We start from the raw sequence: 23,324 nt of genomic DNA, 5'->3' as shown, positions 1-23,324 counted from the left end.
AAATGCCTTTGATAAAGGCAAATGTGGCATCAGATGGCTCATTTCAGGTTCAGAATCTGTCCCTGACATTTTTAGGTTGCTAGAGTTGTTGCTAAAGGAGGATCAGTCCTCTAAAACACCAGAACATAACATCCTCTTACACCTGATCACATCAGGTCAGGTTGTTTCATCCAGTCAGATTTTGGAAACCTCTGAGGATGGTGACCATGCAGCTGTTCTGAGGCCCCATGTCTGCCTCTGTCTGACAGATCCATCTCACAAAGCCTCCTCTCTTCCCCAGGTATGCTCCTGCACCAGATCCTAGGGGACGGTGCCGATGGGTACTGCAAGTACTTATTTCTTTCCTGGGATGACATAGGAGATGACTATTCAGAGAGACAGGGAAATCACTCCAACCTTTCCTGATTATAGCAGGAATTTAATCAGGCCCTGACTTAAATCATGAATTCAGAGTCCTCAGATTGTTTAAAGAGCTGTGACAATGGGCTGAAAAGAAATGACTACCCATTTTCTCTTGGCAGGAGAGGTAACTGCATGACCTGGCACCAGCAGAATTGGGGAAAGAACAAGGATAATCTCCAGAACAAGAGAAAGGCAGAAAATATACCCAGAAGAAACAATGACAGAAGATTCCCCCACATAAGCCAACACAAAGAGGTCAGTTTAGGGTTAGGGTTGTTTTAACATGTCTTTATTGCTTAAGGACATTTGGTGAGATAGCCATAACATAAACCTCACATCCAGCATTACTTGGCAACACGTTCCCCAGTTGGAAAGAAAATAAATTTCTTAGTGCTAATGCCACATTTTTTGGATGCTGTTTTGGAAACTAATCAAGAGGTGGCTGCTCAGCATGCCTCTTCATTCCTCATGGCTTTTTAGTGCAAAAGAGCCAGCAGCAACTTTCTGAAGTCCCCAGAGGTATCAGATCGGACAGCTTCCGCTAACGATTTCTTGTACATTTGCTGGAATCTCTCCTTTATTGCTGGCAGGTCACTCTGAGGAGAAACCAAGAACCTCTTTAGAAGAGTGAGATGTGCTTGGAGTAGTATGCCCTGCTCCTACAAAGACTCCTGGGGTCTGATCCAAAGTCCAGCACACCCAGTGGGAGGAGGAGAGGAGAAAGCAGGAGGTTTAAAAATCTTGGAGGCCTTTCAGCTTAACATTTGGATTTGAGGTAAGCCCATGTCAGATGGTGTGGTGAGAGGATGCTAGCTGTGAAGAGGTCAGTATGAGCCTGTGTGGAGAGCCATGCTGGGGTGGGCCAGGGGCATCTCTGCCTGGTGCTCAGCAGTGCTGCTCTGGCACAGCCTTCGTACCAGACAAATTTGCTACAAGGCTCTGAGGATACTCCCTGGTGGCAAACAGGGAAAAAGGCACTTCCAGGAGTGCTAAAGAGAGAGTTTTGTTCTACAGAAGCAATTTTTTTGGTTAGTACAGGGCTCTGTGTGTGTGTTGAGAATTAAATGCCTTGTCTTGAGCTTTCCTGTGAAAGAGCACCCGCAGCATGGGACTGATCTTTATCACTGTGGGTTTAAAATGTTATCTTGATTGGATCATGTCTTAACAGAGACACTGCCCTGGAGTCTAATTTCTCACACTGCTGATCATTGAGAAATTAGGCTCCGCTTGTCCCTGTGAACAACTCCTCCTCAATGTCAAGACTGAGCACTGGAGTTACAACCTACACAGCTTACACGGAATGAAAACTTAAAGACTATGTTTAAGATCTCAAATGTCTAGTGCAGTTTAGTGCTTTTAAAAATGACAATTATCTCCTTTGGCTCTTTATTTTCCCTTCCCTCCTCCCCATCTGTTTTTCACAGCTGGCATCAGAAAGAATTGGCAACATATGTTTAGAAGCAATTCCCAATTTGGGAACTGCTGCTTTATCATTACTTAACTAGGAATTCACTTTTACACATATTATTTGAGCCAGACTTCCCCATGGGTTAGTTTTAACTAGGTACAGTTGACTCCACTTGAAATTGCCTTCATGCTTTCTGGTTTAGTTCTTTTGAAAACAGAAATAGATGCAATATCAAAATTAGAGTTGCCTGGGTACAAAAGCAGAGTGTGACCACTGAGGTCATTGGGCTGAAATGGGTTGACTGAGCACATGATCTGCCAGGACTCACTCCACACTCTCTACAGTTGTATTTCTCCCACAGCTGATGTGAGGTATTACAGGTTGCAGGGTACCCTACCTCAGCCCTGGTCACAAGGATGCGAATCAAGGTCTCTTCATCCGTCCCAGCTCCTTTCATTGACTTGTGCAGAAGTGTAGCAAAGTAACCTGGGCAGTCTTTGGCACAGCTGACTAGAGAAAACAGTAAGAGGTTTCATTAAGCTGGTGTATTTACACTTTGTGATACATCTTCAAGGAGAAGGAAATAAAGAAACAATAAAGGAAACTTTCTAGGGTTTATGCTCAGACAAAAGGGCTTTCATTCTGTGCCTAGTCCCTTAACAGTGTGCAAGGAGAAACCTTGGAATCTCAACAGGGCTGTACATTTCTCCATGAAGAAAGCGTGTTACACAGTGAGATGATCAGAACTGAGTACTCTGCCATTTCACAGTGAAGATCAAATGAATGAAAATGAGCACTTGCCCCTCTGGAGTTCCTCTTGCCCATCTATTCTTGGGGTAGTTGCTCACTCTGCAGCTCACAGGAGCAAGATTTGGGAGAACCTAGATCCAGATGGATAACAGCAATACCAGTAAGCTAACCAGAGCACAGGGTTAAATACCAGTCACTCATCCCCCGTGCTAAATTGCTGTCACAGACCCTGTACAGTTTTGTGGTGGCTGGCTAGCGCACTTCTGAGGATGCCCAGGCACTTGCTGGAGCTTTACAGATATGGGCTCATGGGCAGCTTAGAGGAGGCCACCTTGTGTGAGATGGCAAATAATTCAGTTGTGTGGAGAGGAGCTGTGTCTAGTCAGTTTGATTTCTAAACCCAAGAGGTCCAAACCAGTACTGAAACCTGTCTCTTCTTTCACTGGCAGATATGTCAGTTCAGTTGAGGGCTATCTGGGTGGCTGTCATCAGGCTATACATAGATCCCCAACAACCAATGCCAAATGATGGCCACAACGAGAAAAGAAAGCTCTTGATACATGTTTTTTTTTCCTTTACCAAGAGTAAGATAAGCCTTCTCCAGATCTCCAGATGTCTCACTTTTGATGGATTCTTCAATCTCCTTCCCATACACCTAGCAGGACAACAAAAAGGAGCTGTAAGATCTGCTGTCTGCACACTCCATCCCACTACTGAAAAACCAGCATCATTTGCCATGGCTCCAATGGCAAAAGGCCAGTTCAGAGCCTTTCCAAGAGAGTGATTCGAGGGCATATGAAGTTCTCCTCTGGGGTAAGCAGTCACAGATCCACTGTAACCAAGAGAAGAAGGTGTGTGCAGCCAGGTGAGGCTCAGTGGTTAATACATGGATAACCTACACCAAATGGTCACATGTATATGAATGAGGGCTTCTAGGACAGAGAAGCTGCAGCTTCTTCTTGAGTGACCTCTATTCAGGAGCAACTGTTTGATGTTCCTCTAACTCCTCTATCAAAGGCTCTGGATGGCTCCCACACAAATGAGGTAACTTTTGGAGCTTTACCAGCCCTGTGAAGTTTTTTTCACGTATTGTCTTTGGGTTCTCAGGGAAAGTTTACAAGCACTGCAGTTGTTTCCGAGTTTTGGTATTGTTCTGTAGGAAAGGGGAAAAAAAAAGACTGCTACTTCAAAACAGAGTTTACCCAGACTTCTGTGAACTTCATGAACCTCAAAGGCTTTTACTTTGCTCTGTTTTGCTTATCAGGATGGCACTGCATGGTTCAAGACACTAGTGGACTTCTAGGTCAGACCTGGGAGATCATGTGTACAAGGCAGCAAGGGGTATCTTCTGAGGATTTAAACTTCAGTTTTGCAATCTCTCAACCTGGTCTAGCATCTTGCCCTACTTTCCAGCTGCAGAGGAGGACTGATGTTAGAATGGCTCTAATCTTGGCCCATTTCTACGTCAAGTACAGCCAGGCAGGATGTGGTGGATCATCTACTTGGCTTCAGGAATCAAAAAGCCAAGGTAGCTTGGCTATTGGAGCATTTAACTGAACCCCTGATGTTTGGGCTACTTTGAGGGAGAGAATATCAGTTAATGACTGGGTTTGTTCTCCTGCCAGCAACAACCCAAAACTTGGATTAAATTGCAAACATTTTTCCAGCTATGGGTTCCTTATTGTGCTGACACTGAAATATGGCCTGGACTGGAGGTTTTTTCATCTCCAGTGCCTAGGCTTATAGTCTTTTGATGAACTCAGAGTGACCCTAGGAAAGTGCAAGACTGTGATCAAGAGACTGTAGGGGAGATCTTCTCCTGAGAATAGATATAATGGCTGAGTTTCCATTTCACTGGCAGAAGGATCTTGGATTCCCCATTGCTTTGACCTTCTCAGGTAATTTCCAGGAGATAGGTTTCAGTGGAGGTCAGCTCCAGGCCTGGGCATGAGTAAAATGTCCTTGGTGGTGACACAGGGAGAAGTACCAGACAGCCTGGATCCTGCTGCCTACTTTGGCTTATGTTTGGAGGCAGGGTAGAGCACAGCCAAATACCTGCACGGGCTGTCTGCCCAACGTGGGAAGGGAGGAAGAGGCTGGAGATGTGCCTCTGCCCAGACAATAAAAGCATGTGAAGCAGGGAGATCAGGAGGAGAGATCTCACAGGGCTTTGCTTTGGAGAAAGAGAAGAAAAGACCAGAAAAGCAAAACTTCAGGGCAGGAGTTAGTGAACCTGTCCCTTTGCTGGTCCTTCTGGAAAGAAAACAACATTGCAACATTTATTTGTCTGGATGTTGTGTAGGTCATGAAGGGAAATAGGTTTTTCACCAGTAACAGGTACAGCTTTTAGCCTCTGCTTCCATAAGATCAGGATTGAATTGCATACAATTTCCCCCAAGATTATTAAAGTACTCAAGAAGTTTTGAAATGGCAAAGAAAGGATTGCCTGCTTGATGTCACTGTAGAGCTGGTAAACTATGTCAGAATAAAGTAACTCACCTTTTCATAGGCTTGAAAAGTAGCTCTCAGCTGACCATAGCTTCTTTTAGCTAAAACCACATTGAAAGCCAGCTCCTCTGTTCCCCAGCGTCCTTCTCCTGCCTTAAAGATTGCATGTTACTTGTTTTTTAAGCACTTGTTTATTCACAGTATAGACAAAAAGTCAGCCAGGGCCCTTGATCTACCAAACTCATCTGTGGCCCCCTTGCTCATCTCATTCTGCTGCTACCCCCATTCTCGGTGCATTTATCACCCTCCAGGCAGATCTTGCTTGCATGGCACAGGGCTAATGGGGATTGTTCCACAATTGCACTTACTTGATACAGATCTGTGGCATCTTGCTCAGCGAGCTCTGAATTGACCTGTTGAGTCTCATCTCGACTTGCCTGCAGAAAAAGCACACGAGCAAAAAGAACAGCAGAGCAAACGCTGGTTACATTTCCCAGTGGAAAGAAGATTCCCCGGCGGGCCTCACAAATGTTTTTGGTTATAGTTTTGCTGCCATCTGCTGACAAATGCCTGGTAATGGGGCCCAGGGAGACGGTGGTACAGCTTTGAGCGGTCTGCTCACTCTTACTACCTTCCCTGGGTTTGAGGTGAAGCCTGTACAGGAGGGTTTATCTCCTAGCTTAATTTGCTACGTGCTGGAACCCTGATGAGATCGCAGCCTGCTTCCTCTGGAGCAGGAAAGGACTATCAGGGGTTGGCAGCTGCACAGCGTTAGATTGTACCCTGTGGATACTCCCCTGTGGCAGGGAGCCCCTCCAGCTCCCCTTGGCCCCAGAATGTTTGCCATCCCCTTGGTGTTCCTGCTCACCCAGCATGTGTCCAGAGAAGAAAACAAAGTCAGAACCTGATCTGAGTTTGGAGCTGGCCTTGCATTGCGGAAGGCCAGACTAGAGTGGCTCCAGAGGTCCCTTCCCACCTGGTTTGTTTCTTTGGTTCTGCTTTCTGCCATTTTTTTCAGCTCTTTTTCCACTGGTGGGAAGTGGTACTGTGCATGTCCAGATGTTGGGGTGAGAACAGAGAGAACTGAGTTGGGGCCAGATGGCTCCAATACAACCTTTGACTTTCACCCCTGGAGGGCTGAGCTGCTGGTACATACAGCACCTCAGGCTCAAACCACAATGTTTCTTAGGAAAGCAGCTGCTGTAGCTGTCAATAAGCTACTGCAAAAAGGTTCCCAGTACCTGCAGTGAAATGCTAATGGTTTGTATGGTGCTGGATGTGCAACGGTAACTGCAAAATATTTTCCTGACTAAACTGTATACTTGGAGCATTCACTAATCACAGTATCACAGTATCACTAAGGTTGGAAGAGACCTTGAGGATCACCACAGACCTCATGACTAGATCATGGCACCAAGTGCCACGTCCAATCCCCTCTTGAACACCTCCAGGGATGGTGACTCCACCACCTCCCTGGGCAGCACATTCCAATGGCTAACAACTCTCTCAGTGAAGAACTTTCTCCTCACCTCGAGCCTAAACTTCCCCTGGCACAGCTTGAGACTGTGTCCTCTTGTTCTGATGCTGGTTGCCTGCCTAGGAGAAGAGACCAACCCCCTCCTGGCTACAACCATCCTTCAGGTGGTTGTAGACAGCAATAAGGTCACCCCTGAGCCTCCTCTTCTCCAGGCTAAACAATCCCAGCTTCCTCAGCCTCTCCTCGTAGGGCTTGTGCTCGAGGCCTTTCCCCAGCCTCGTTGCCCTTCTCTGGACACATTCAAGTGTCTCAATGTCCTTCTTAAACATTAAAAAGCTGAAGCCAAAGAAGGCTCTTATACTGAAGGATGCCTTTTTCTTACTCTAATTAAGTCATTATTGTATCACATACCATAATCACATTATTATAAATACCAGCTAATATGGTTACTCAAGGGAGACAGGACAGAGAAAAGGAAGTACCTCTGGCAGGCGGCTGCATAAGAGCAAAGCTCCTAGCCTTACCTCGAGCACAGTGACTAGTATCTTCCTTAGGGAGCCACTTGTGTCACTTTTAACATCAGACTCTAGATCTCTGTCAAAGACTGTGGAGAAAAAAAACAAACAAACAAACCTGTGAGTGTTCACCGAGTGATAAAGGCTTTAAATGAAGGTGTTGGAAAGCCAAGACTACTTACGCCGTTTGTATGCCTCCTTTATGTTCACAATTTCCTAGGGGGGAAAAAAAAATGCAACTGTTTAGTAAATAAGGGGGGAAATGTTTGGAAAATAAATAAATAAACAAGCAAACAGAATCCTAGACAGTCAGTATCACGCCCCTGCTGTTGAGGCAAAGCAGGCAGGGGAGCGTGAGAAACCAAATTCCAAGTCTCCACTCATGTTGGAACTCCTAGAGACATGGCTCAAACCCAGCCCAGTTTAGTACAGCATTTCAAAGGATGCCTGACTTCTGCAGGTGTCCTGCTGCTCTCACTTGTGCTTAGGCAAAAGCTAAAGGGATTTTGGAAGAGGACCACATTCCCATACACAGACACAGTGTCACTAAGGTTGGAAGAGACCTCGAGAATCATCGAGTCCAACCTGTTAAAGTATCCAATTCTGCCTCCTTCCTAAAGGTATAAATTATGCAGGCTTTTAGTGAATTCTGTTCCTCATCTCTGATATTTTGCCATCGTTTTTGCAGCCTTTCTGAACCAAAGAGCAGCGTGACAGACAAAATCCTGCACCAGCAGACCAGGTAGTTCTTAACTGATAAGCAATATTTCAATGCACGTGTGCTAAAGAGTTTCTTCTTTGCTTCACCTAATCACATCTAACCTTCTGACACTACTTTATTTTATTTACATAGTGGGAACCATCTCTGAATGGTCAGAGCAGTGCCAAACATGCCTTTAACTGGCACCTAGGGATTTCTCTGTCATGAGTGTCGTCTTTATGCCATCCATGAGAGATGAGTAGGAGTAAGAAAGGAATTTTACTTTTATTTCTCTTAACTCCTGCAAGCAACTTCAGCTCCAGCATGGTAACTTTACTGCTGCAACCACTGACAACAGCCATCTCACCCGTGGTCACTGGTCCCAACCCTCCTTCTCCTCCTGGGAGGATGCTCTTGGCAGGCTCTTTGTCCTGCTACCTAAGGAAGGTTACTCATGGTGTCCCAACCTTATTGTTTCGTGTGCAGAGAATCTCAATGAGCAGTGACTCATCTGTCCCAGCACCCTTCATTGCCTTTCGAAGCTCTCGGGCTTCATACTCGCAGGGCAGGTCCAACAGAGCCAGCACAGCCTTTTCGAAGTTCCCACTCAGGTCTCCCTTCAGGACCTCTTCCATGTCCTGTGGGGATAGTTGGAAGGGTTAGCACAAAACCTGGGGCAGGATTTGAGGATTTCTTAATTTGTTTCAGGGAATTTCATGATTTCAAAGCTGCTCCTGTACTAAAAAGGTGAAAACAAATTGCTTATTCTTTTTGTTTGCTTGTTTCAGCTTGCAAGAAATTATTTTCCCCATCTTCAAATACCAGCTGACAATAGCCCAGTTCTGACTTGTTTAACTAAATGGAAACTAGCATCTTTAAGACCTTAACAGGAGGCTTCACTTTGAAACACAGTGCAGAAACTTCCTCCTCTGAAAGAGCTGCAACACAAGGAACAAAATTTACTGAACATCTCTTCAGTTTTGGTTAAAACTGACTTCCTGGAAAAAACAACAACGTTCTACAAAGTGCTTTGGTGCTATGCAATCAGTATTATTTCCACCAAAACAGAGACCCAAACCCAAGCAAACCCAATCTTCTGTAGTATGACCTACTTAATTAAAAACTTAGCAAGACCTTGGAGAAGAAGTAGCTAGTGTATGTGTGCTGAGAGTGATGCCTACTGGTGATTTATTTGAAGCTCTATCTTGCAGTTAACATTTCCTGTAGTGTGGGAAGTACTTGACAAGTTCAGGACAACAAATGAGAAGCCCAGCTCTGAATCCATTGTTCTTAAGTACTCTGTTACACAATCACAAGTGTTTAGTCAATCTGTTCAATCAGAGGCTGACATCGCTGTTGGAGCAGTTTCAACTTGCACACCAGGAACCTTGCTTCCTGGGGCAGCAGAATGAAATAGTGAAACTTAGAGCTCCTTCCTAAGAAATTCAGGCTGCCCTGGCAAGCAAGAAGGGCTGCTGATGTAACTGAGATGTTTCATGGCGTTTGTACATTGCTAATGCCTATTCTTGTTCATTCTCATGATAGAACTAAGTCGATAGGATAGGATAGGATAGGATAGGATGGAATGGAATGGAATGGAATGGAATGGAATGGAATGGAATGGAATGGAATAGAATAGAATAGAATAGAATAGAATAGAATAGAATAGAATAGAATAGAATAGAATAGAATAGAATAGAATAGAATAGAATAGAATAGAATAGAATAGACCAGGTTGGAAAAGAACTTCGAGATCATCAAGTCCAACCTATCACCCAACACTATCTGATCAACTAAACTATGGCACCAGGCACTCCATCCAGTCTCTTCCTAAACACCTCCAGTGATGGTGACTCCACCACCTCCCCAGGCAGCACATTCCAATGGTCAATCACTCTTTCTGTGAAGAACTTCTTCCTAACATCCAGCCTAAACCTCCCCTGGCACAGATTGAGACTGTGTCCTCTTGTTCTGGTGCAGGTTGCCTGGGAGAAGAGACCAACCCCCACCTGGCTACAACCTCCCTTCAGGTAGTTGTAGACAGCAATAAGGTCTCCCCTGAGCCTCCTCTTCTCCAGGCTAAGCAACCCCAGCTCCCTCAGCCTCTCCTCATAGGGCTTGTGCTCCAAACCCCTCCCCAGCTTTGTTGACCTTCTCTGGACACACTCCAGCAACTCAACATCCTTCCTAAACTGAGGGGCCCAGAACTGGACACAGTAGTATTTATGTAATCAAAATCTTTATCATACCTGCTATAAGTATTACATATAAAAGGCTTTCAAGTGCTGCCTTATAAAGCCTGATTAATGACTAATGAGTAACAGATATTAAGGAAATGGCAAAATAATAATATGCTGTGTAGGATTCAGCTGTTTACCTAAACAATATACTGGAGGTTTGATTTTTCCTACATGCAAAAAACTTTAAGGCAGCCTGTGTTTTCCTCTTCCAGAAATCCAGTGCCCAAAGAGACTTCTTAGTTTTACAACATGTTCTACTTCATCACTGGAAGAAATCAATACTACTTCTATTAAACTCAAACAAAATATAATGATATGACATCAAATAGTTCCTCTGACTTTGCATCTGGTCTGAGAAGGTTCTGACTTAAAATTTCCCTTTTAAACTGCTTTCTCTCTCTGAATGTGCTGAAGCTGGAAAGAAACTGAAATATTTTACACTTAAGTGATGAATTATTTTCTAGCTCTCCCAGCTGTGATTAAAATGCTCTGATCTGGTGAAGACTGATTTCAAGAAGACTCTGAGGCCTAAGATTTCAATTATGATTGATAGTTTTGGATATAAAATGAACCGCTGTATCACAAACTAACTGGTGTCTTTAAATCCACTGCACCCTTGATGCCTTCGAAGGTCTTTGGGCTGTATTTGTAGCTGGCATGTGGTTTGAAAATGAGAGGCCATCTATTTCTAAATACCTTGTTATACAGAGCCTTATACTTCTGTTTTATTTGTTGTCTCTGCTCTGAAGTTCGAGTCGACAAGACTTCAATGATTTTCTTTTCATCAGTTCCTGAAAAAGACGTTGGGTACAGAAATTATTTGATCAGTAATCTAATGCAGCAGAAAGAAAACAAGATCTCATAAGGGAAAAAGATTGCTTGTTTGAGTAGTGCCAAGGGTTCAGCCATCAGATCCAGATTAAGCATGCAAATGCTTAAGCCAGCACAACTGAATCAATGGAGTGGGGTGAGAGGCTGGCAGAAGTGAAGATGTGTTTAAATCAGCTTCATTAACCCACAGCCTGTACAAACTGAGTTGTGCTTTGCACAACAATCAGAGAGTGATTGCCCACTGGAACGGTCTGCCCGGGGAAGTGGTGGAGTCGCCATCACTGGAGGTGTTTAGGAGGAGACTTGGTGGGGTGCTTGGTGCCGTGGTGGTTTAGCTGATTAAATGGTGTTTGGATGATGGGTTGGACACGATGATCTCCAAGGTCTCTTCCAACCTGGTCTAGTCTAGTCTAGTCTAGTCTAGTCTAGTCTAGTACTATTCTATTCTATTCTATTCTATTCTATTCTATTCTATTCTATTCTATTCTATTCTATTCTATTCTATTCTATTCTTTCTACTCTACTCTACTCTACTCTACTCTACTCTACTCTACTCTACTCTACTCTACTCTACTCTACTCTACTCTACTCTACTCTATTCTATTCTGACTCAAGGAGAGGAGCAGACACCAGCCTTCATGGTCTGAGTCTCTGATGATGCTGTTTTGCTTGGCAAAAGTAAGTGAGAGTGAAGTGGGAGCATGTGCTATCCTGGTGATGGGCACCACAGCAGCTGCATCTTACAGGGGCCCATAGGGGATCTGAACATGCAACCCCACTTCAGGAGAAAGCCCTCAGGCAGCTTTTAGCTGTAAGTTATGCAGTGGAGGGATGCAGCTTACTAAAGGCAATGTTCTTGTATTTTTCTTGTTCTCAGATGTTTACAAATAAAACTGCTGGAAGGCATTTGTTATGTTTGTGGCTAAAGGGCCAGCACCAGAAAGATGTTCCTTGGGTGCCCAGAAGATGCAGTAGAGTTGCATTAACACATGTCCTGGTGCACCTCCATCCAAAGGCTGGCAGCTTGCCTCGGGTATTATTTCTTCACTATACAAGGTCTGTAATGGAGAATTGTGTCAGGAGAGACCCATGACCCTGCATGTGATGTGCACTGCCAAAATGCCCATAGCGTACAAAGGGTTTAGATGGCAGATCAAAGGCATCAAGCTGTACAGCAGGCTTGCTGAAGTGTGCATGTCATGCTGGTGGACAGTGCCCCATGCTCTCCTTGTGCTCTTCTAATCTGTTATGTTCACCTACTGGGCTTTGTGCCATACCTCATCTCAGGCTCTCAGGAGCAGGGACTAGCAAGGGTTTCCAAAGAGCTACCAGTGCAAAGGATACAATTACAAATTCTATTGGCACTCAGCAGCAGCAGCAGCAGCTGATGCATTTTCATTCCTACAAATCACCAGCAGGTACATACAGGATGAGTTTAAGGCATCTTGTCCAGATCTTCCTGCTTATAATAACAGCAGAACAGATGGTCCAACTTTAGAAAGAAAATCATTCCTATCTGACAAATTGGGGTCAAACCCTCAGTAGGAGAGTCCTTTGGGGAACTGCCTTAAGGGGTCTCAGCTGATAGGACAGGAACAGCACTGAACTATCTGATTCTGAATGTCAGTGCTACAGCAGGAAGAAATGCTTAAATACACATCTACTGTGCAAATGCATGGAGTGAATTAATAACGTATCAGACTTGCATGCCACCTGGATGTTCTTCCTTTGCTGGACATTGTCCTCTCCATGGACCCGAGGATCCCATGAACACTTGCAGTCAGGGAGCTTACTCCAAACTACCTTAGAAGATGGTGGGAGACAGTATTGTTGGTAAAACAACACTGATGCAGACTGAAAGCACTGTATTTCCTTTCAGCTGATGGAGCTGCAGTAGGCTCTGATGAACATGTGGGGGAGGTAATGTTTTTTACTGCTCCTTGGAGGCATGACTAGCTGGACCCTGTGGCAGCCTTGGTAGTTTGATGTTGCTGTTTCAGGAAGCAGATATGTTTACCCCAATCCCCTGGGGCCAAGCAATTAATAAACTAGATCTTACCAGGCTTTGAGAAACAAGCTTGCTTCCCTTCCTATTTATCTTGAAACGCAAAAAGCTTCATGGCTGTGCATGTTCTTTGAGTCAGTAAGTGATGGAAAGCATAAAGATTACTGGAAATTGGTTAGAAAATTGGGTTTGTCCTAAGTTTATGTAAATTATAATATTGCCCTTTTCATGAAAACCCAGAGCTTGCTTACCTGCTCCTTTGCAGGCACTATGTATTTTCTTGGCATCCCGGTCTGCATCAAAACCATGACGATGGTGTTTATTGGTTGACTAGGAAAACAGAGGCACAACAGATACATGGGAAACAATTTGGCATTAGTCTTCCTGAAACATAGCACTCTGGGCCAGGTTCTCTCTCTCTTTATCTTTGTTCACACGACCTCAATTGAGACGTTCACACTGGGCTTTGCTGAAATACTGTAATCTATCACTAGGGCTCCTAGAATGGATTGACAGGCAGTTGTCACCACATGACACATGGTGCTGATCCTGCACTACTTTGTTCTGCCAGTTCAGGCTTATTAAAACTAATTTAAAGGTGATCACTTCATACTAGGCATTTCCATGCCAGATCAACCATTATTTGTTTGCACTGCTTTGACAACAGGCTGACATAAATGCCTTATCTGCTGCCTGCAGAATCAGCCCTCATCTCTGCAGTACTAGATTACCATCCCAGTCAGCTGAATAAAAACTGCAAACCTTTCTTGCATTGATTGATGCATTCATAGATACAAGATAATTGTAGATGTAGAACATCATAAAGCTGGTAGTTGTAAATTTTGGGGTGTGTTTTTTTTTGGGGGGGGGGGGGCAAAATAGTACATACGGTTACCTTGAGCTATTCAGGATAATAATTCAAAGTCCAGAGCCACAGCAGCGGTTTACAGCCTGGGCATGTCAATGTAAACAGAAAACTGTGTCTGTTCCTACTCATCTGACAAGCTGTGAATCACAAGGGCTGAAATGCTGGAACACACTCTGTTCTGCTCTTCTTAGACAATGGGAGAACCATCTGAGACCAGGAGGTCAGCTATGTGAGTTTCAGCTCCTGTCATATCATGATACAAATCTTTAAAATGCCTAAACACTAAAATAATACTGGAAACCAGGTCCTAGGCTCCTAAATCAAGTAGAACTACATGCATGCCATGGACTCTGGGGGTCTAAATGGGCACTGCAAATGTTTTGGCATTTCCATTCAAATGACAAGTGGATCAGGCTACTTGCTTTGCAGGGCTGCTTTGCCATGTTGGTACTATGATACTATGATACTTTGCCATGTTGGTACTATGATACTATGATACCTGTTAATTAAGGGCTATGATATCCAGGGCAGTTTTACAAACATAGATAGCTGGTCCCATTAGAGGTGTTCCAGGGTAAGCTGCCCACTGGCTTGTCAGAAATGAGTGCTCTCCTGCACTGAGAGACCTGCATGATGAGTGAGTACGACCTGAATCTCTCAACCTGGTGTGGACGCCTTTCGCACCTGAGGGCATCACCAATGGTTACTGGAGGGGGGCAATAGAATCATCCCACAACAATTTCACCATTTTCTTATTCTTAACATATATTTAATTATGTTCACAAAAATGCAATAGAGAAAATTAAGCTTTAAAAAAGAATGACAGAAACCAGTTCCACGTGCAACAATCTGAGCTTTCCCTCCTACCAAGCAGAAACACCAGAAGCACCAGAAACATCTCTGCTTGGTTTCCCACAGATTTGCACTTCCTGTCTGGCTGATTTGGATGCCTCTACTGCCTGCTGCAGAAGCAGCAATTCCTGTGATGGGCACAGGCATAATGATTCATCACTGTAGATTCTCTGGTGTCTTATAAGGGTTGAGCTCATGTCTAAGTCTTTTGTTCAGGGGATTTCTAATACAGCCTCTCTCTTCTCCAGATTTCAAGGAAATTAGCAGGCAACTAAGAATTTTGAGAGTAACATAGTGCTGGTAAATTAATCTAAAACAATCTCTAGTAGATTCAAATACTTTTAGCTAGGGTAACATATATACATACTGCAGGGTCATGCATCTTGTTTCTTCAGGAAGCCCAGCCCCAATCCATAGTGTCCCAAGGCGAATGCAGGAATGTAGAAAAGCCAGCCAGACAAGGCAGAGCATTTGAAAAGCCATCACAAATCAAAGGTTGTGGGACCTGTTGAGAGTTCTCATTTCTCACTCTGCACAGTCACTGAGTCACCAACTGAAAGACCTTCAGGGAGCCTCTTCTCCAACTAATTAACCACTTCTCCTCCAGCTCAGCACTGCTAAAGATGTCAGGGCTGGTGTGAGCAGAGCTGATTTTGCTTCAGGCAATGGATAAGTGATCTGATATCTCAAGATGCCTTCCAGTTCTATGGTTTTCTCTATTCCTCTTCTGTGTGGGGAGGAAAATTTATTTTCTCTGTCTTCCAAGAAATGTTCCAAACCACCCAGTCATCTTGTTAGCATAATAAACAACAGACTGGAGTGTTCATCTCATTAGTTAAATTGTATCCAATATACTTCAGTCTTGGAAGACAGCTTTTGGCAAATCAGCACCTACATGATTCATTTTTTATCAGTGTACATGTACTCAAGATTAATTATTTATCCTGGCAGAGACCCTTAATGAGCTATAATGCAATGGGAATCCAATGTTAAGTAGACTAACAGTACTGAAGAGGGGGGAAAAAAAAGGATGTCCTATTAGATCTTGTGATTTTACTCTTCTGGTACATCCCACCTTGTCAGGACATTATCCTGTTAGCAGAACAAAGCCTGAACTCCCACCCGAAGGGACAGCCTTAGTGACAACCAGCCCAAATCTCTTCACTTATTTCCATGCATCTTTGTGTGTAAGGATGAAACACAAGCACAAACATGGGAGTAGGTTGCTGTATTTTGGTTGTGATCTACTTCCAAATACAGCCCAAAACCATGATGCTACATATTTGTACTTCATCAATAGTGTCACTTACTGGAACAGGCATTTCCAGTCATAAATATTTTTTTTTCAATGCTTAGTGCCACCTTAGGCCCCTTGGAACTGGATCACTGTTGGGATCGTAGCAGAAAGTATTAGCCTAACAGGAATAGTCACATCAAAAGAGAGGAGAAAAAGCCATTTCAGCTTCTGACCTCCCTGACAAGCAACATACCTCCCTCACAGATGGCAAAGAACCTGGAAATATGTTACTGCACAGCTCAGAGCTGTGGGTAGGAGAGCTCTCTCAGGACTGACAGGAAGATCATCACCCCTTCACCAGCAGCCCCTGTATTTGCCATTGGATTGATGAGGGACCAGGGACAGGCCGGCAATGGAACCTGGTTATGTGTGGCTGCTTTCTGTGGCAGCAAGGCTCTGGGTCACTAGCACAGCCCTGTTCCTGGTTGCATGAGCCAGCCTGACCTGAGACTGCAAATATTCCTGGGAGATAAAAAGGTGACTTGCTCAGAAAGCTCCAGACCATCAATCAGAAAGGCAGAAAAGCAGATGATGCCTATTTCATTTTGGTGTAGAGTCACTGCCAAGAGAAAAAGTTCCAAATATTAAAGCTCTTTCATGTAGTGGAGAAGCAAAAGGAACAAAGGGCATAGACTGGTAAGCGAGGTTGGGTCTCATCTAACTGGGAAATGCTATTCAGTGGAGACAGTATCTGGTCATTAATGGATGGTGGGTTCACCATCTCCTATCATCCCTGCAGCACAGGAAGATATTGTTCTGCAAGTTCTTCTTCAGCGAAACTCAAATAATTTGGCTCAATCATTCAGGTAGGATTTTATATGACATGTAAAGACTTTCAGCACACAGGTGAAAGTAGATGGGTGCTAATGTTTAATAACAAACAGAAGCAAACAGCTGCAGCATGTTGGCAGTGGGGCAGTATCAACAAGCACCAGAGTTTGTGCTGTGGTAATAAAAAGGTGGAGTTCATAAATAGCTTTTTGACACATGACAATTGGCGAGTGCCTTAAGGATTACCTGTGTCCTGTTGACCCCAAGGGCTCCTCTGCTGTTTTGTAAAAGATACCTATCATTTTTTGGTTGTTTGAGCAATTTTCTCAGTCAACTACAATATGTAACTGGAAAATTGCCATCTGCTTCCTTGACTGCTCAGAGAATGGTAACAGCCTCTCTGAATGGCATCTGCCATCTGCCAGACAGGCTGTCACTCTCCCAAATCCTCAGGGCTATTTTAGGTCTAACAGCTGTCTGACAGCAATGTGCACTGTCAGGCTACCTTGTTGCTGGACAGTCTGTTGCTGTCTAGAACAAAACAATTTCTATATGAAGCTTGCACTGGATAATACAATACATACAAAGCATATAGGTTAGGCTTCATTGCTCAACAGTATTTGCAATGACTCAGTGACACTCCAAACTGAGGTGTGCAAGTGACACTATTCTCTGCATCTGAGACTAAAACTACAGTATCATAGTAGTATCATAGTATCAGTCAGGGTTGGAAGGGACCACAAGGATCGTCTAGTTCCAACCCCGCTGCCATGGGAAAGGACACCACACACTACATCAGGCTGGCTAGAGTGACAACGAGACCCTAATAGAATGAGTTGCATTTACTTTTTCCTGTTATAAACAAGTGTCAACAGTGAAGGTAATTGCTCAGACAGTTATTTGAACTGCAAAATTAAAACCAGCTCTATCCTACAACATCCCTCCTGTTTCTAAGTATCTGTTACTGTATCATCCCATAATAGCTTATGGCTAACTTTTTAATCACTCAATTTATTCATGTTATTCATGTTTATTCAGGTGGTTGAGGCCCCATCCCTGGAGGTGTTTAAGAGCAGGCTGGATGAGGCTCTGGCCAGCCTGATCTAGTGTGGGGTGTCCCTGCCCACGCCAGGGGGGTTGGAACTAGATGATCCTTGTGGTCTCTTCCAACCCTGACTGATTCTATGATTCTATATTCATCACCAGGATAAAGAAGTCCATAAAGAAGAGGAAAAACACCCCAAAAATGTTTGGAAGGGGTTGTCTCATGGCTGAATTTTACATTGGCCAGTTTAAGGTGTCAAAATCCTCTTGTGGCTTGTGAAACTTCTTCATGTGGAATACATTTAAAATCACAGTTAACTACCACCGTGTGGTGGGAAGGCCAAAGTTACAAACCATCAGCTTTCATTTCCAGGGGTCTCAATTCATCTGCTTAAATACAGCTGCTTTTGAGATGTGCCAGAACACCTGGCATCTGCATGGAGCTGGCAGAGGTGAAACAGGATTGACAGGAACCTGATTTCCCTGGTGTGGTAGCCAACACTGAGGCAGGAAAGGATGCTAGAAATCTCCAGAGACATCATGCCTGCGTCTAGTGGTGAGTCATGCCTCACATCACTTCCTTTCAATACTTCTCTTGCAACAAAAAAATGGCAAAGCAGCAGCTTTATTCACATAGGACACACATAGAACTCCATGTCTGGAATAATTCTCTGTTATGCTGGGGGTGCACTTGTTTACTTTTATGTTATTCACCTGCTTGGAAATTCCTGGTTGGAAAAGATTTTGCATGCTGGGCCACTAGGGATAAGTAAAATCATTGGAAATCAGTTTATTCTGCCACTTTTTCAGCTGAGATATCAAAGATCTGACTTGCACACTGATACATTACTAGCTTAAGTGTTCTTATAAAGAAGTTTACATTTTCTACCTTAGCTAAGGCCTGCAAAGACTTTTGTTAATTTCACATTGCTGCAAGCAAAGTAAATGATTGTGTATGCCAGCATGCAAGCTAACAAAACTTGAGTATCCCTAAGCAGGGCTGAAAAACATGGATACAGTCTTAGGGAACATCATTTTGACTCTGTCATGTGTTCTAAAGCTGAATTATGGAAAAAGAAGTAGGAGGATGTTGCACCCCATTAGGAAAGCTCCAAGATGACATGCTTCTCCCTTTGGTCACTTCATTGCTGTTAAAACATTCCTCTGCAAGATATAGCTGTTACTATAGAGATATTCCATGTTTAGTGTTTGACAAACCAACTGCATCTACTGAACTTGCAGGTTTCCTTGTCTAACTCCTTTCTACCTCACAGGGTGGAGGAAACCTCAAGATACTCCCATGGCAGCCGAGTCACCCAGAGCAGCAGTCCTCAGTCCAAATCCATGCCACAGTCAGCAATAAAGGCAGAGTAATTTCTCTGGATAGTAACAACAGAATTTGATAGAATTTACTGAAAGTGTTGCATCTAAAGAAGAATATTAGAGTCCAGATTTGTAAAACATAGTAATTTTTTTGACCTGTTTACATTATGTACAATATAAATGCAATGACTGTTTGATACTTCAGATAGGTCCTTCCTCCCCTCCCCAAACACATCATAAAACTTTAGTAGGTAGAATAGAATAAACCAGGTTGGAAAAGACCTTCGAGGGTAGATGCTTGTTAACAGCTACCACAGCTGCTGTCACAGGACATCCTAAGACCTAAAAGAAACAGCAAATACCCTGCATAGAAGGGGACCATGGAAACCAAAAGGATCTGCCACAGCTCTTCCCCAGCGCTGGGCAGCTAAACAAGAAGGCATTTCTGCCTTCTGCTGATTGTGGGCTTATGGCCAGGGACTAAACAAGAATCGACTGTCAGTGAATATTGGTCTGCCAGGGAAAGAAACAAACAGCAATTGTTGAGCTTTGTGATAACAAAATCACACTGTGATAAGAAATACTTGTACTAAGGAAACATTTCTACAATGATAGAAATGCCCTTAGGCAACACATGTCATGTCTGTGAGCTTATCCCCAGGAGGACTCCTCAGGCAGAAATGTTCTCCAGGTTATACTTACTTCTTAAGCTTAAAATTCTCAATCCATCAGGCCCATGACAACCTGCTTTCCCCCACCCCCCCCTTCTTGCATTACAGACTCCTCCTTGACAAAAGGTTTGGGCTGCTTTACAATGATAAGGTGAAACTCAAAGGTGTCCCAGAGATTCTCAAAAAGCCATTTAAGTTAAAAGCAAAGAACACTCCCACTTTCCAGGTCAATTCAATGCACAAACATCACAGAGGACAACAAAACAATGCATGGAGATTATTCTTGGAGTCTTGATAGGCAGAAGGTTAAAAAAACCCCACAATGACAGGCTTTCACAAAAGTCAAAATCAATCAAACTTCTCAAACCATCCCATCATCAAAGCCAGTGCTGCTATTCCCAAAACGTCTCAAAAGCACCTTGCTTACAGCAAAGCAGCTACCCAGATTTGCAGGTGGACTGATTCTACTTGTGGTGATTTGAAAAACAGCAGAAATACAAATAAGGCTGAAGTCAGACTGCAGAGAAAATAACTAGACTTTAAATCTCTGAGAATGTAATGTGCAGTCAAAAACTTGGTAGAAAAAGGGGCTGGATCGAGTCCAGAGAGCAAAAACTGTGTGGAAACAGGCAGATTTGGAGCTGTAATGCTGCATCACAGGTTGGACTTGATGATCTTTGAGGTCTTTTCCAACCTTATTGATTCTATGATCAGGTGCAGCTCTTAATCAAGGGCTCAGTGTCCAGGAGACAGGCACACTTCAGAGCTGGCTGGAAATCTATTCTGCTGAAAGCAATTACTATTGTGTTAAACATTTGTGCAAATGGACATGGTCAGGAAAATTCCCATTTGACAATGAGACATTTTGATAAAGCTAAAAACCCCTTCCAATTTAACATCCTTGCTCTGGAATTTTGTTGGTGGGGTTTTTCCTTTGGGTTTTTTCTTGTTGTTTTGCTTTGGTTTAACATTGCTTAGCTTTCAGTGAAAACTTCATTTAAAAGTTAAAATGTTAAATAAAAAAAATATATGGAAATCCCTTTAGCTAACTGAAACACTTCATTCAACATGGATAATCAATCTGATCTTTCTCCCAACAGAAACAGGTCCATTGAAACACAAACAAATCAATCAATAAATTCACTTCTGAAATGTCAAAGCAGACAAAATTTTGGGAAGATGCAGTACTCAACAGAATGAAACACCCCCAGCTTTACCCAGCTTTCCAGTGCCAGTCTTGACCTTGAAAGAGAAGTTGCCTTTGTGCACTGCAGGGCTTTCACCAGCCACCAGAAACCACAGCAACATGTGCTGCAACAGCGTGGTGCCCCTTTCATCCTTGGTTAAATAAAGTGCTTACTGGCTCATCTGCTGACAAACTGGTACTCCCTACGGTTGGTGTCCGTATATCCTCTGTGAGATTGTAAGACTTGCTCTGGAGGTTTAAAAAACAATATATAAAGAAGACACTCATCAACCTAGGGTTGCAAAACACGAGGTTAGGAAAAAGAACAAAATGCAGCTGAAAACTGAATGTTGGTCAGGCTGTTCCAGGGCTGGCTCTCTGATACAGATGTGGGCATTTCTCCAAGATTACCTCTAATTTTCTAAGGACAAACACTGAATGGTGCAGTCCCCAGGTGAGTCATGGGCTGAATTACGAGATTCTCTTGCAGTGAAGGGTCACACCTCTTCCCACTGAAGCCTACAGCCCAACTCTGGCATGCTGCACCTAGATCCAGGTTACATAGTCCAGTATTGAGCTGCCTGAGATGTAGTGCTGTGATCTCTCTTGCCACAGATAGACCTCAACCAGTTACTTTAAATCTAAACTGAATATGCTTGCTTTATACTGCAGTCAGTACACTGTCCAGTGAAAGGATCTCCAGGGTCAGGACCTTCAGGAGGTGCCTGCTGACAACCCTGTGATGTGCACTTATGTGGACACATGGGACTGTGCAGCAGAAGCTTTCTTGGCCTTGTTTCCTATGCAAAGGACAAAAAGAATTTCCTCCCCTGCACACATCAAGGCAACAAAATGATGAGGGGATGGAACCCTTTCACAGGAAGGAGCTGCTAAGCTCCTTGGCTTAGCAGCCAAAGGTTTGCACACATGGTTACAAGCCATCTCGCTCTGTCTGACAAAGGAAAGATCCTGGGGAGCTGGTCTAAAAGCAGCACATATTCAGCAACTCTCAAGGCCTTGCTGAATCTGAATTAAAGAATAGTCAGGTAATAAAATGATACAAATCTTAGAGAAACTAATGTAACACCAGTCTGCAGCAGCAAACAGGCTGTCTTTCCTCAATACATCCTGTAAACCGCAGGTTTTCAGCACTCAAGGAGAAAATGTGTTGCTGAATAAATACTGCCTTTCAGCCACTGGTTTCAAAACTGGAGCTAAAACCTACCAACTACTTCAGCACAAGCCACTTAGTTTTCAGAAGCACTGATCATTCACAACTACCATGAAAACGTTTGACAAATCAGGTTGTTTTGAGGTTAAATATCTTCATGCCAAGTTAGTTATTAAATACCCAAATGCTAGCCAAAGTTGTCTCAATCAAAATTCACACAGCAATTTGATACAGCAAATCCTTCCACCTGGGTTTTAGTCAGGTATTTCTGTGAGCATCATCCTTAGGGCTTACTCCTGTCTCTACTTGTCAGAGAGAAACTTAGCCAAAGTGTTGGCCTTTGGGAATTTTTCCCTCTATATTTAGAGAATTATTTTGGTGTTCAGAATGCTCCAACACAAATTTGATAAGTTAAAAGTAGTTTTCCCATGATATAATTTCATTTTCTCAGAGCCATGAGTGTTGAACCAGGCAGACTCTGTTAGTTACAGTAAGTTTCATCATTCCTGTATTGCAATTAAGCCATGTTACCAACCACAAACTTCCTACCCACACTTAAAGTAGATTCTGAGGTTAAACCTATATCTGCAGCTGTATCACACAGCATTTAAAGTAAAAAAGGAGCAAAACTAAACCCAGAAAACTGTTACATCCTTGACAATCCAAATGAACTAATTACTTACCTGTGAACCCCCCATTTAGCCCAAGTGTGGAAGATGCAACTCTTCTGCTCTTCAGTAAAATAAGCATTCAGATGGAGTAGTCAACTTTTACTAGAGCAGCTAAATCCTACCCAACCCTGGGTTAATCAATAACTTCTGACATTATTTAAATTCTAGTCATTTCAAGGTGGGGCATGCTCACCATTCCATGGTAGCTTTATTATCCCCACTATCTCACATCACATCCTGTTGGCTGGTTTCTCCAAGGAAAACAAGGATTTCAGAGTATAAGCCTCGAGATGACACATACTCATTTATCTAATTGTTATACCACAGTGATTAAAAACATATAGCTATGGTAGTGTCCAATGGGAGTTTTCCAAACATCTGAGAAGGAGTGGTCCCTCCTCTGAAGAATTTATCCCAGATCTTATAGGACTTAGTGGTATTTAATATGTCGTTAGCAATCCTCAGCTCCTACAATATATTTTAAACAGAACCTCACTGTTTCTATTTGGTTTACGTGGCAAGGTTCTGGCAGTGGGCGACCTGCAGGGTGGCCTCTGTGAGAAAAGACTGGGAGCTTGGGGGCTGTCCCTATGCTAGACAGAGGCAAACCAGACTGTTGGTGGTGGCTCTGTGATAGTGTGTTTAAGAAAGGGTAAAAAAATACTGCACAGCAGCTGTGCCAGAGGAATGAGAA

At 43.4% G+C, this 23,324-nt stretch overlaps 1 protein-coding gene and 1 long non-coding RNA gene across 4 annotated transcripts in view; both read right to left on the bottom strand.

Annotated features, from left to right (window-relative positions):
• The window catches only part of LOC137451244 (uncharacterized), a 252,222-nt gene that overhangs the window by 68,574 nt on the left and 160,324 nt on the right, over positions 1-23,324 (bottom strand). The gene's annotated exons all lie outside the window — the stretch shown is intronic.
• Positions 663-22,748, bottom strand: ANXA13 (annexin A13). 2 transcript variants are annotated; one of them, XM_068158590.1, is made up of 12 exons: positions 22,643-22,738; positions 20,963-21,037; positions 13,028-13,106; positions 10,637-10,731; positions 8,168-8,338; positions 7,183-7,216; positions 7,010-7,089; positions 5,377-5,445; positions 5,060-5,161; positions 3,140-3,215; positions 2,208-2,320; positions 663-998 (listed from the first exon to the last, which is right to left on the bottom strand). In XM_068158590.1, exons 1-12 carry the CDS (start codon positions 22,655-22,657, stop codon positions 879-881), a joined length of 1,029 nt encoding a protein of 342 aa, XP_068014691.1. In that variant the 5' UTR covers positions 22,658-22,738; the 3' UTR covers positions 663-878. The 2 variants fall into 2 exon arrangements, with proteins under 2 accessions (XP_068014691.1, XP_068014692.1); XM_068158591.1 differs by lacking the exon at positions 20,963-21,037 and having other exon boundaries at positions 22,643-22,748.

This window comes from Melanerpes formicivorus, unplaced genomic scaffold (assembly GCF_026170545.1).
Source record: "Melanerpes formicivorus ecotype bairdi unplaced genomic scaffold, bMelFor1.0.p_v2 SCAF_40, whole genome shotgun sequence".
Taxonomy (NCBI): Eukaryota; Metazoa; Chordata; class Aves; order Piciformes; family Picidae; genus Melanerpes; species Melanerpes formicivorus.
Note: the sequence above shows the minus strand (reverse complement) of the source record. Positions and strands in the feature narration are given on the sequence as shown.

Bases quoted from the DNA above. Each gene is read 5' to 3' on its own strand.
- ANXA13 (XM_068158590.1), bottom strand. The intron at 10,732-13,027 runs GTAAGCAAGCTC...CGTCTTTTTCAG, and splicing joins TAGTGCCTGCAAAGGAGCAG to GAACTGATGAAAAGAAAATC. The intron at 2,321-3,139 runs GTAAAGGAAAAA...TGTTTTCTCTAG, and splicing joins GAAGGCTTATCTTACTCTTG to TCAGCTGTGCCAAAGACTGC.